General features: G+C 45.1%; 1 protein-coding gene across 3 annotated transcripts in view; it reads right to left on the minus strand.

The window, feature by feature from the left end:
• Positions 1-4795: 4795 nt before the first annotated feature.
• The window catches only part of LOC147455909 (proteasome activator subunit 4-like), a 106879-nt gene continuing 97395 nt past the window's right edge, over positions 4796-14279 (minus strand). For 2 of the 3 annotated variants that reach the window (XM_086514533.1, XM_086514534.1), the window contains 8 exons: positions 11453-11710; positions 11247-11342; positions 10923-11101; positions 10195-10276; positions 9967-10091; positions 9536-9631; positions 9298-9451; positions 4796-5370 (listed from right to left, as the gene is read on the minus strand). In XM_086514533.1, the coding sequence (XP_086370659.1) occupies positions 5329-5370; positions 9298-9451; positions 9536-9631; positions 9967-10091; positions 10195-10276; positions 10923-11101; positions 11247-11342; positions 11453-11710 (1032 nt within the window). In that variant the 3' untranslated portion in view covers positions 4796-5328. Of the gene's footprint in view, positions 5371-9297; positions 9452-9535; positions 9632-9788; positions 10092-10194; positions 10277-10922; positions 11102-11246; positions 11343-11452; positions 11711-14279 lie in introns of those variants that run through there. The other variant, XR_015188422.1, reaches the window with a different exon arrangement.

The following is a 14279-nucleotide window of genomic DNA, read 5'->3' on the forward strand; positions in this document are numbered from 1 at the left end:
GTGGTGGATCAGATACAAAGTCAGAGAGAGAGAGAGAGAGAGAGAGAGAGAGAGAGAGAGAGAGAGAGAGAGAGAGAAATAAAATGAAATAAAATGTTATATTAACGTCTTCAAAAGGCCATAATGAGCTATGAGACCCGAAAGTTACAAAGTGGTGGATCTGATACAAAGTCAGAGTAACAAAGTAACCTAACAACAGTACAAAACAAAGATATATATTATGGGATTCTAGATTGGTCGATGTGAACCAAGCAAAAGACTAAGCAAAAAATGGGCGACTTGTTGGGATAGCTGAATCACAAGAGATCTAGCATCGGTCGGTCGGCGAATCTCATCAATTTCCTCCATGGTTAGTAGTCTGACCGGGCGTCGTGCATGCCTGGCCAGCGTGCTCCAAATTTTCTATCGTAGCCTCCGTCGATGCTGTGTAGTTCTTCGCAGTCGCGGGCACCTGGATTTCCCCAGTTCAATCGCTCGGTCAATCAGTGTGCCTCTGGTGTGAGACGAGGGGCAGCTCTGCTGTGGGAGTGGCTCTTGCGGCTGTCCCGTGTCTGCTCTGAAGAAGTATGTGATCCGTCTTTGAGACTAGCTAGCCTCGCCATTCATCTAGCTATCTCTGTGTCTGCACAGCTCGAGCAAGAACAAACCCAGACATCTCTGATCTTCGTATCCCATGACTCTTGAGAGTGGTCCAAAACCTTCTCTGAACAAGCAATGGAAGCGGCCTCGTATCTCGTAGTAGACGGGGCAGTGACATGTATAGTGTAGCTCTGTCTCAGGTTCCATGTTACACAAGGGGCATGTCCTGTCCTCTGCTGGTACTCCGCTGTATCTCCCAGTCTCAATCCGCAATTGGTGAGAAGATGTGCGTAACTGGCCAATAGCACATCGTATCCCATGAGACAAGTGGGTATCCATGTACCTGGGTCTCGCCACAAAACCATCTTCCGTAAGCTGGAGAAGGTGGTCCTTGTAAAAAGCCATCTTCGTGCCCAATTCTTGTGCTGGTTGTATCCATGTCCTTCTGGTGTCTAGCTGGGTCAGGTCTTGGCGTATGAGCTTGGTGATCTCTGACTGTGTAAGGGTGAGAGATGGTGCATCCAATGAGTAATGGAATGGTGGCAACTGGTCTATGCTGAACCCATGTGCCTGAAACCATGATGTCATCTCCCCATACCAACATGCTGTATCTCCTTGTATGGCTAACTGTCGAGAGGATTCAAGTGCTATGCGAGCATATCTGTCTCTAGGAAGTGCCCATGTGCGGTTTATGAAGGAGACTGATCTGGTGAGCGCCTCCACCACAAGTAGGGGGGCTGCTAGCTCTGCTCGGATAATGGCCCATGGTACTGATGCCTTGGCTCTAATGAGCCGCGAGATCATAGAGACAAGAGGTTTCTCCATGTTCCCCCATCCGTCTGAGCGACCCGTCCTCCCGTGGTGATCCAGTGAAGGTCCCCATATCTCGGTTCCATAGAGCGATGCTGAAGCCACCAAGGTGTCAAAGAGCCAAAGCTTCGTCCGGGGCTCCTGAAACTGAACCTGCGAACACATCCTCTCCAATCTACCCAATGCTGCGTGGACTCTAGTAAGTCTGGTTTCTGCTCCTCTTCTGAGTGAGAATGTAGGTCTGCTAAAAACCACTCCAAGGTAAGTGTAAGCGTCTCTGTGCTCCACAGTCTCCTGGCCGTATGTGAGTGTAGGTGCTGACCTCCTGATCCACTGTGGGGTGGTATTAAACACCATAACCTTGGTTTTACCCTTGTTGACAGACAAACCACTTTCGTGGGCAAACGTATGCAAAGCATCCAATTGACGTTGCATTCCCTCTGGGGATTCGGAGATCAACACTATGTCATCAGCATATAACAAAAGTGGAAACCATGTCCCTGCCAACTGAGCACCTTTATATACCTAGATGAATCCATGATATACCCAGATTCACCCTTGAAGGAAAGTGCAAGGTATAGACTCATGGTAGTCACCCACGAGACAATATAACCATCAGCTCCATCATGCATAGTATTGACTAAATACCGCGACATCCCCACTAACGTCGTCAGTGCCCAATAGTGGGTGTAGAACTAGGTACAAACATATGCTCCCAAACACAACACACACCACACGCACACACACATGAGCATACATCAACACAAAGTTCAGCGTGCTGAGTTTCTGTCATGACTCCGGAGATCAAGGGCAGACTCAGCCATAATGAAGCCTAGCACTGAGACAAGCGTTAAATTGGAAAAATTAGCACAAAAGAAAAGGTAGTTAATAGGGCATACGCACCTTTATCCCCATCGCTGTCAATGTAGTCAGAAATCTCATCCACATACTTGCCGAAAAGAGTGGGAGAGAGCGGGCAGCCCTGCTTCACCCCAATAGTGGAGTGAACCGGTGTAGAAAGTCCCTCAGGGGTGCGTACATGCCCTACTACTAATCTATACAATGCCATGATCCCCCAAATGAGTTCTGTGGGTACTCCCATTTCCTGTAATATGCGCATCAGTCTAGCTCTGGGTACCATGTCGAAAGCTTTGCGGAAGTCCACAAAGCTACAATAGATCCGTCTCCCATGAGATCTGCCTTCCTCGATGATGGCCCTGAGTGTTAGGATATGGTCAAGAGTAGAGAAGCCTCTCCTAAATCCTGCCTGCCCAGTTGCAGGTATTCCTTCCCTCTTTGCCCATCTACTCAACTTTTGCTCAAGAATGGATGCAAACAACCGTGCCAGTGTGTGCCCAATCATAATAGTGCGATAATTCCCAGGCTCCATGGGGTCTCCTGATTTGAAGATAGGTACGATTGTAGGTAGGCTCCAAGTGTCCGGTAGGCCCTCACACATGGCACGGTTAAACATAACTGCTAGAAGCTCTGCTAGTAGGTCTTTGGCATGCATGAAATGCTCAGCTACTAGGCCCTCATGATCATATGCTCTCCCAGTCTTCATCCTGTCAATGGCTTTCTTCACCATCTCAGCGGTGAAAAAGACACATGTATGTGGGCATGGGTCGGGGGGGTTGGGGAGGGGCGGCTGTCCAGGTACTGTGTACAAAGATGATGCGTACTGACCCCATGTCTCTGTGGAGGAAATAGCGGGGGGGGGGACTGCTCATGAAAGAGCCGCCACGCCTCACACGAGTCTTGACTCAAGAATGGCTGATATAGATCCTGCTCGAGTGTAGCCAAAAAAGCCCTCTTCTTCCGCCGCACCAGGCGTCGGAAGTCCATCTGTGACTGTCTGTGAGTGACGTCCCCCAATAGCACCTCTCTCTGAAGTCTGGCTCTAGTCTGGCGGCACTCCTCATCGTACCAACTGTTCTGAGGCATGCTCCCAAATCGGCGGCTCTGCTCAGGCTGGGTGTGTGGGTATGCTTCAGCTACTGCCTCATGTAATGTCTGTGTCAGTATAGTAGTTAGCTCCTCCAGAGGTCGCCCCGGGTCCTCAGTGCATAGGCGTCTGTAGATTCCGTCCATGTATACAGAGTCCGTCTCCCTTGTGAATGTGTAGCGAGTAGGGGCTGCTACTCGTGGCCTGTGTGCTGCACTGAAATGGAAGGAGATGGTCATTGGCACCAGAGCATGATCCACCGCCACCCCGACCGGTCCGGGCCCAACTGTGAGATCCTCAATACTAGAGATGAGATTCGGTTGTGCCATGACATAGTCCACCGTGCTGGCTCCATGTCTATGTGGGAAGCATATAAAGCCTCCCGCAGTAGGAAATCTCTATAGGCCGTTCAAGTTGGCCAATCCATGTGTAGTGCCCATGTCTATCAGGTGTCGCCCATACTCAGTATATTCCATATCGTGTGATAGTCTGGAAAGGCCCGTCTCTGCCACATCTATCTCTCTTAGCATCTTCTCTGAAGTATCATAGAGAGAGAGAGAGAGAGAGAGAGAGAGAGAGAGAGAGAGAGAGAGAGAGAGATGAAATGAAATGAAATGTTATATTAACGTCTTCAAAAGGCCAAAATGGCCTATAATACCAAAAATGTTACAATTGGTGAATCTGATACCATGTCTGAGTACGGAAATTACAAAGGTACAAAGAACTAACACTAAGACGCTAAGGAGAAAGGAAATTGGTGGGGGGGGGGGGGGGGGGGGGGGATTTGTGGGTTCATATGAAATTTCTCATTAGCCGCTGTCGGATCTCATCCACCTGCTCCATGGTCAGTACTCTGGTAGGGCGTTTTGCATGTGGAGAGAGAGTTGTGGCTAGCACATTGTCAATAAAGAGTAAGTAGCCTTCATTTGACCATATTGCCAATACCTCGCAATACAATTTAAGAATAACTACCGCTAGCCAGATCTTCTTGTAAGCTGTATACAAGCCTTCCAAGGACTATAATTTATCAATATCATAAATGCCAAGTTTAGATACACAATTGTACATATTCAAGGGTCCCCCTCCCATAAGGAAAATCCTTCGTGACTACGAGGAGCAGTAGTTAGTCCCACTCAATGCACTGTGCCGAGGTGGCGGTTCCCTGCTTGTTGCTCCTTCAAGCAGACCTGCTTCTACTATTTCACTTGGGCATCACTTAATGCATTCAAGGGAGCAACAAACTGATGCTTCTGCGTTGATATATCAAACAAAACCAACCCACCCGAAATGCTATAGAAGGCTTAGAACAACAGCCTTTCAAGCCCCTTGATTCCATACAAGTGTGCGTCTAATTCCATTCATTTGACTACTTTATCCCCACAAAGTTTGTTGTACATGAATTCACTTTGTTGTTTCTCATTTCAATGCTGATAGATGCAAAAGTGCAAAAGCCAGTTATCAAACCCAAAAAAGACAGCTAATGTCATTTCATATATGTTAGGAGGAAACCTTTGGATGTTGAATAAACATATTAGCAAGCTCAATTACAACAGTCAGGTCTTGCGCCCAAAAGGCCTTTCTGATTGCCATCTGCATGCCTTACGCTACATAATTGACATATACATGGGCACTATAATGCTACAGAAAGAGTCATTCTGACATGATCTTAGTGCTACTCAACAAAAGGTGGTGAGGAATGCTGGTTAGAGAATGTGGAGTACACAATGCTGGCTGCAAATATTGGGTGATAGGCCACCTCCGGGTAATGTCCGCCTTGGGCCAGGTATATGTAACACTTTGATTTAATCTGTAGAGCACTTCTCTGATAAACAATTTATAAATGTCACCGGCTCGCCAATAGCCAATTAATCTGTGCTCTTTACTCCTGAAACTGGGGGCGAGAAGCTCCTCATAATGCATGCCTTTAACATTGAGCATGAGGACATTCTTTTTACACCAGGAGTAGATGCTTCAATACTAAACTAGAAATAGAATCATGCAAAATATGTGGCTGATGATGTGAGATTTGACAGAACCTGCAAAAGGAACATTCAAGCTTACATCCAGGTTCTACTGGCCAGTTCTTGCTTAAATAAATAAATAAACCTTTGCAATCAAGTCACAGCATCTATGAATGAACACTACTAACAGCTTACTTATTAAGTAACTCCTCTATAATGCCAATACTAGAGGATTTTCTGCGTAGCAAAGTGACTTCAACATAGCAGAGCAAGAAAGAAGCAAGGAGACAGCGGGTTTGATTGCTTTTTTACACATTTGACTAGCATTGACTATGGATTGATCAACGATTGACCGGCATGAAAAATGCATAGAAGAGCGTGCACCAGCATCAAGAATCAACACCAAATTGTTTCCATGACTTAATAGGGTCGTTTTTTCTCTAGAAAGCCTAAAAAGAAAACTCTAAAAAACTTCTCAACAGTTGACAATTTGGAGATGCGCAGAAATCAAAGTTGATCCTCTCAACGAGCCCTACCCATTGACAAGAAAACATTTTGATTTTAATTACTTCATAAAATTAGGGTTTTAAGACGCGAACTAGGATTCCACCATAAAATTTCAGCATGTGTTTAATTGAAGTTTCTTGATCCTTTGGTTGTTTGTTTGAAGATAACAGGTAGAGGGATTGTTTTGGAGCAAGGAAACTGGATTTACAGGCATGGGAGATAGATATCCACTTCTATGGATACGACACGAGGAGAAGAATCTGTTTGCTAAATTGACTACTATGATCTTGTTTTGAGGATATTGTTTGCAATCTGTCTACACTTCGTTGATCTTGTTTGGACCAGTTTGGGTACTGTCTAACCTTGTTTCATCTTGATTGAACTTGTTTGAATCTGGTTGGTATCTGTCTGAACCTGTTTGATTGTTTGAACATGTTTGGACTTATGAAAATCTAGAATCTTTAAGACCAGCTTTGAGAAACTGGATCCGTATAAAACCCGCCCTAAGCAAATGGCAATATCAGACCGCCTCTAAGCAGATGGTCCCAAGGCAATAGTTATTAAAGTTTCTGTACAAGCGGACACCAGTCCACGCACTTGTACCACACACTCGCTCTAAATGGATGCATGCGCTCTAAGCAAATGGACTCGTCAGCGGATGGACGGTTCCTCAATATATGCTGCACTTTATGTATTCATATCCAAGTGAATGCATGTGATTAGTGTATTTGTGAACTATGTTGTATCTGTGAAGCATGAACTCTGAAATTTCACAATATAGTGGGATGAAATGACCAGGCACATCATCATTTTGGTGTATAAAGTGTTCTGAAAAGCATGAGATGACAAGACAGAGTAGAATCTAAATTTTTAGTGAGAACTATGTGGAACTAAATTTTGTGCATGCTTGGAGAATGAACTGTTCCAAGGAAATCGTCATTGCCATGTCCGCATGAAGTCAGTGTCTACTCAAGAATTGGATCTAATTTTGCAAGTGTAATCTGTGGCGATTGCTCTTCTCTTAAGGGGAATTTCAAAAATGGATGATGTGGCATAACCTATGGATCAAGAAGAAGAGAGAATTGTGAACCCGGAAGGCTGAGCCAGCAAGCTGGAGCACGACCCTATGCAGACTCTTGTAAATCGCGGCGGGAATTGTGGCACCAATTGCAGCATATTTGACGGATGATGACGTGGCAACATACAACTGTGGCTGGCATGGCTGATTTTCCCCGGACATGCTTCATACGTCAATAATTGGAGACTTTGACTTTATGGATCTTTTTGTGAAGCAGATGATACGTCAAACCCGCAGCACAGGATCCCGGAGTTTAGGAGTAGTTTGACATTCATGCTTCGAGAAGATGTTGCCATTAGCCTTTTGCAGCTCACTGGCATTTTGCCTTTGCTCACAGCCCTCCTAATGCATGATTATTTGTCGTGGATGCTTCATCAGGTCTTTGGCTATGAGGGTGTGCTGGCTGTATGTTAATATCAAGGCGTGTGCATTGGTACGAGCAAGGGACAAATCTGCCTTAGCATCTTGGGGACATCGGCATGCAGCTTGTAACCGGCAAGCCACTAGCAATGCAACAATCACCGATCTGATCGAAAGAGCAAACACTTGAACTTGAAAGAGAGCACACCCGCAGTAGACAAGAGAAACGGAGTGGTGGGAGTTCCTCTCCTGAAAGCCATACCCATATGTGTTTGCCATATGGAAACGTATCGAAGAAACTATGATACAAACGCAAGATGTAAGCCAATTAAAGAGGTGCTCCAGCTAGAGGCCATTTCGATGTATACCAGATGTGGGCCAAGGTGTAGCCTTGTGGACCACGGTACCAACACGGTACCAGAGTGGTCATGCAGACCAGTGTACAACAGTGGCCGTATGGACCAAGAGCGCACTGCATACCTGTGGGCAAGCATCATTACCCTCTGCCTGTGGTAGTGGATAGTTGCAGCCAAATCACTCATCTTTGATATTTGAGTGGATAAATCTAGGATGTGATGTACCTTAGGCAATATCTTTCAGTTACTTCAGTCCTATCACACACACTTATATGCAGTTGGAATCTTGAGGCTACACCACCTCAGTACACTCCTCCATTGCACCTTAGCATCGGTACCCCCTTGTACCTGAATTCTGAGTGGTCTTGAGCTGGATGTGCTGCCAGCTGGTCATCAGTCTCTTGTTTTGGTCTTGTAGTCATCTTTGGCAATGTTAATACAGTGTGTTGCTCTCGTTTTCTCAATGTCATCAGTTTTGTCACAAGTGTACTGTGATTGTTTTGCAGAGTATCCACCTTGTTCTCCGAGTTCACCTGTGGACGTGTGTGTGAGTGAGACTTCCACATACTGCACAGTAGCAACCCATTGCACAGGCACAGTACTTACTTTTCCGCTACATAGACTAGCTTCCCAAATTTGTACTCCATACAATAATGTGGATGTCACCAATGTGTCAAACAACCATAGCTTACTGCGAGACTCCTCAAACTACACCAACAAGCACATCTGCTTCAACCCTGCAAGAGCTGCATATCCTCATGTTTGTCTCAAAGTTGCGGCGTTGGTTAGATATCCGAGTGCTTGCCCCTCCTTCCCGGTTCCAGTCAAATCAAGTGGGCCACAGCCGGTTGACCAAAAGTGTAGAACGCGCAGCGCACACGAAATCGACCTCTCCACCTGAGCCCTCAGACAGTGCGCCTCTACCATTGCACTACGTACGCGCCTGTGCTTGAGGAGGGCGACTTGTATGTTATATATTTAAACTACGTGCTCCCCCCAAAAAAAACTGCGTTCCCAGTCAAATCAAGAGGGCCCCAGCCGGTTGACCAAAAGTGAAGAACATGCAGCGCACACGGAATCGACCTCTCCACCTGAGCCCTCAGATGGTGCGCCTCTGCCATGGCACTACGTACGTGCCTGTGCTTGAGGAGGGCGACTTGTATGTTATATATTTAAACTACTTGCTGCCCCCAAAAAAAACTGTGTGCCGGTCACCTCCACCTACACGGGGGCAAGCACCCAAAAACTTAACCACTGCACAAAGTTGCTGCCTCTCTCGTAGAGAAAGAGGGTCCTCAGAAAGTGGCTCCCAGATATGTGTAGGACGTTACATACTCAACCAGTTTCTCACTGTGTGTAAATACTGGTGCTCATGCCCCCGTCCACTGTGCTGTGGTGTTAAATCATCACATCACCAAAAAGTGTACATCCCTGCTTCACTCAAATGGATGGAGTGAACAATCTCTGACAGGCCCGTCATCTTGGGGGCAACTTTCATGTCATGAATTGCTTGCATGACTGGTTTAAAGCGAGCATGCACTATTTCTGCATATTGTGTCTTTGCAGACATACTTCGCATGTGGTCCTCAGGCCATCGTATATTGTAGTTTGATTGGTCATTAAATCAAAGAGAATTTTTTCAAAAAATAAAATAAAATGACTTATTACAAAAGCCTGAGCTGTTTGCAAGAAAAGGCATACCTCAAGCTGTTGCTCAGTAAAAGCCTCCTTCTGAAACTCCCACATATCAGAGTGAGTGTGCCGAAAATCACTGATAGTCTTCCTGACCGTCCCTCTGATGGGCCAGGGCTGATTAGAAAAGTCAGCTAGTAGTGTGACAATATCAGGAAGCCAGCTGCAGACATGGAATTCCTTCTTTTAGAAGCTATTGTACAGCGTCATGCTCACTTGTATTGAAAAAATTGGAAATGGAACATGCCTGGGCATATCATATGGTACAGAGAATATTACTGCTGAGAGTCCGAGCACAATTCCATGAATATATGGTATCGATCGTGCACCTCCACTCATCAGCCTGAAAATAACAAAAAAGGCTTTCAAAAACATGCTCAAAGACAGGAGCAAAGAAGATGCTCGATTGCCTTCAAGAAAAAGCTCCAAGAAGATGTTGCTAGACAGGAGCTCTGGCAGCACCATAAATTGGGCATGGCTGATGTCTACCCAGCCCCTACCTGGCTGACAACAGAGATCACTTTTTAAAGTCCAAAGGATGGCCTCATCCAGATATCATACTCGAAGGTTTGCATACTTGCCACAGCATGAAGGTGTTGATTGGTCAAAGATACACAAAATGAGCAAATCAACGCAAAAGTTTTCCTTGCGGCAGACAAACTAGTAAGAAGGTAATACCCATTGCCCTTCTCGCGTTTAACAATAGAAGCTTCCTTTGCTACCCTCTCACGAAAGGCTTTGGCAAATGTCTTCTCAGCTCCCTTCATCATGCCTGACAGGGTTTTGGTTGCCACTTCCCGAACCTGCCTTCAGTAATGTATTAGCCACAGACTACCAATTTTACCCCATATCCAACACAAGCGCAGGGAGGAACAAAAATTGGCAGTGCAATTTACAGATCGGCACCTCTAGCTGTGGATCTGAAAGTAGGTCAACTACTTTGTCCCATAGCAACTTCTGGTCAGAGCTTATCAAGATAAATTTATGCCTGCATGATGTTGATCAACAAGTAAAAAATTCAGAGGATGACCATGACAAATATTGACAGGTACTTCCACCCAACATTCCTTCCAAGGTGACTTTTGACTACAAACCTTAAAAATGTAAGTACTTATTTCCACACTATTTAACTGTATTTCTAGTAATTGCCTTTTGATTTTGGCCATCTGGACAAACACATAAAAAGCAGCAAGAGATCCAAAACGGAATCTGAAATATCTAATTTACGAGTTACAATTGTCCAACAGACTTTGGGTGCAAGATTTCAACAAGGATCTCCCCAAAGAAATACACTGCTTTTACCTTTTGTCATCTTCCTTCCAAAAAGTGCCTACTTAAAAGGCAAAATACCCTGTGCTTCCTGCCTATTCCAGCAGTGCTTCTATATGATGAAACTGATGAGTGATTGCATTCACCACCTGATAGTGGCTTGATAGTAACGTTGGGCTTGGGGTTGGACACACAAGCATACCAGCCCATTCCATGTCTGATTTTAACTAGTCCAGCCAGCATGCATGTGCAGTAGCCATTTTGCAAAAAAGTAGGAAACTGGCTCTCTTAATGCTTAACAGAGCGTGAATAAAGAGGAGCAAGAAAAAGAACAGAAAAGAAAAAAAGACTCAAACACAAACTACCTGTACATAAAAGGTTGCAAAAAACTCAAAAAAGCTACTCTTGTGTGCCAATTACTGTCTTGAGCCCCAGTTAGTGCAACTTGGACCACTTGTGAAAGGTGTGAGACTGGAAAGGGCTGCCATTGTATAAATCTCATCACAGCCCGTGCCAATGATGATAAATCTTTTTCAGAGGTTTCCTGTTTTCAACAGAAAAGAAACAAAGCTAGTAAGGTACTGTAGGCATTCAGCCTAAACCAAAATCTCAAATATGACATGAAAAAATGTACTTGTACTGAAAACTTGACAACAGAAGGTAGCTGCTTGTGCTCACAAAATGTTCACCTGTAAAGAGAGTGCTGGATATATAAGTGTAATGATCACAGTCATGAGAGTGTCAGCTCTTCCAGAAAGGATTGCTGAGACTAGAAAATAAAACATCTAAATAAAGAGAGAATGTTAGAAACCAAAACAATTGAGTGCCTGCCAAGCTCCACAAGAAAAAAACGCAACCCAATCAAGCCACAGAATTTTTTTACAGCAAAACTTACTGTTTCCATCTGTCTCACAGATTCTTTCATTTTTTTCTTCTGTACTTCGTCTCCTTCACTAGATGAAGCTTGAGTGGCAGTGATGGGCTCTGCATTGATGATGTTCTTAGTTGCCTCCATTGAATCGTTCATCAACATCATGCATGTTTCTTTACTCACATCTTCTACATGAATGCCTTCATTCTGTCTATGCTTCCGTGCATAAAGGTAAAGATTAGACAATAGAATGCATAACACACTCCCTGCAGAGCGGCGAACCTGTAGAAAAATACCCACAATTACTTACTATCACTTCATACATTGCAGGATCAGGTTTTTACTGTTAACACATTGTTTCTACATGTAAAGTTGTACATGGTATCTTTACATGCTAACTTACAACTCTAGCATATACAACAGTTGTTCTCAGTTCCTTTTTAAGTTGCAAATAGCTGGTTTTGATGAAACCAGTTAAATGCAAATGCATGATAAGTCCAAAAGAAAAACCACAGATGCCCAAACCAAATTCTGGTTGCAGAAGCTCACTCAAAATACAGCACATTACAATGCCTCCCAAAAATCCTGTCGGGGTATAGTGCCAAGAAAAGAAATAAAATGATACATTAACGTCCTCGACAAGGCCAAAAAGACCTATGAGACCAAACCATTACAAACTTGTGAATCTGATACCATGTTTGGATACTAAAGTGAAACTAGAGGTGCTACTGATTAGAAATGTGTATGGTATGTGTGATCACTGATACAGTGTGTGCCCAATACAACAGGGTGATAAGAGAAAAGAGAAGACAATGATGAGCAGGAAGCGCAAAAAATACTTTTGATGCTCAAATAAAACCATACATATACAAAAACTCAGAGATAATGCGTGTTGAGACAGTATTGAAGACCAGAAGATTGTGCTCTTTATTGTGGGTGCTCCTCAATGCAATATGCAAGAAATCTCACTCCAAAACAGAACAACACTGTAGAGCAATGGAGCAAAGCAAAACTATACTCAAATGACACAACAACAGACTCCAAACCCAATGGAAGCTCGAATATACTCATAGACCAATACAGACTCTAGCTGGCAGGACACTCAGCTCCAAGCCCAGGACTCATGAGTACAATGGGGGTGTCGAGGTTCCAACTGTGTATGGAGCATGCTAGTGTGCAAGTGCTGGACTCAACTAAATACTCTAGACTCAATGACTCATAAGACATAACTTGACCGTTCTCGAGTGTACATATCACCAATGTTCATGCAGAGTCAGTAGATAGCTATACCATCACTCTCCGGGACGGTGAGTTGTCTTGTGGCGAGCAACCTGTAGCAGGGCTACAGTGTCACTTGCCCTAGACAGGCAATTACAATTGGTCTTGGGTTCACGTTGGGTGGACTCTCGTATGGGCAGTGACAACATAGCAGACAGGTGGTCTAAAGGACACCGTGCCACTTCACCGCCACCACAGTTTGGTGGCTGGAGCATCCAAGATATTTGTGTTAGCCGTTGGCTGCGCTTTATGGTTGTATATATGCTCGGTTGGGCTAGTCGTCGATGCTCCGATGATGGTGGGGACGGATAGAAGGGCCAGTGCGGGGATGGGGGAGGATAGAGGCTGTCACCAACGTGTGACTACTATCTATCCTTTTTGTTGATTTCTTTCTTATTATTTATTTACTTTCACTTTTTGGAAACACCCCTCGGGAAATCTAACTGCCCTGCATTGCATAGCTAGTGTGGAACTGTCCAGAGGGAGTCCAGGCCTGAGGGCAAGAGAGCACTAAGGTTGGACAAGGACTATGGTTAGCCGAAGTGCGGTCATTGACTAGCCAAAGTGGAATACTTTGCTACAGAGGCTACATTTCAGTTTTGGGTGTGGCTGCAATGTACAAAGGGGGTCAGATGACCTAAAAAGATACAATGGCAGCATCTCCTAAAATTTAGGGAACTGCTATTTTGGGACCTGAAAATGTGTTTGCGTCAGTACCTCCGGAATGACAAGGAGAACATTTTCTTACTCTGCCGTGAAGTCAACTGGGCAACCGGTTGGGAGATTTTTAGGCAGCAACCCCGAAACGGGAAAATGCTTGTAAATGTGCCAAGTGGCACCTTCCGGTGCACTTTCCTCATGCAACAAGAGTTGGCGCTGAATTTGAAGGGAGGAGGGGCTGTTTTGCAGAATTTGTCACAGGTTAAGAGCTATGGAGTGCTTGCTTTCCCTCTTATGCACAGTGCGGTGCCAGGAGTGATGCCCTGCACGCTACGCACTGGCCTCTCCCCCCCCTATGGCAGTATGTTATGCCCCACTAGTGGACTCTTCATTTGACCAATATACAGTTGTGTGGGTTCATGCGCGATTGCCGAGGCAAGAGCCTCTTGCACAGGTACTGGATTAGCTAGCGGCTAATCCCCCACAGGTACAGGTGATTCGGAGAGGTTCACGCTCGAAATCTCGTCCGATTCAAAGGGCAAGTAGCCCTAAAGGTGCAAGAGCTCGAGGACTTGCTACGGATGCGACCGGCACGCGAAACGGAGCCCGAAACAATAAATTACAGCCTGCTGTGTATTTTTGCAGGTTTAGGGTTTTGGCCCTAAACGGACCCTAATACCCCCAGGAAGTTCGGGGACGTAAGGGGACCGCTGTACAGGCGATCTGGCGCATTTCCAGGGCTGAAAACACAGAATTCAGCGTGCTGCAGATTCTTGCCAGGTTTTGCCAAGTGCCCGTATGCGTCGGGAAAGTCATTTAATGCGTGGGAATACTGACCGTGAAGGGTTCTAGTACAGTTATGCTGCCAAAATCAGGCCAGAACAGTCAAAATTCAGCCAAGGTTGTGCGGGGC

This window comes from Adiantum capillus-veneris, chromosome 6, assembly GCF_014529385.1.
Source record: "Adiantum capillus-veneris isolate H3 chromosome 6, ASM1452938v2, whole genome shotgun sequence".
Classification (NCBI taxonomy): domain Eukaryota; kingdom Viridiplantae; phylum Streptophyta; class Polypodiopsida; order Polypodiales; family Pteridaceae; genus Adiantum; species Adiantum capillus-veneris.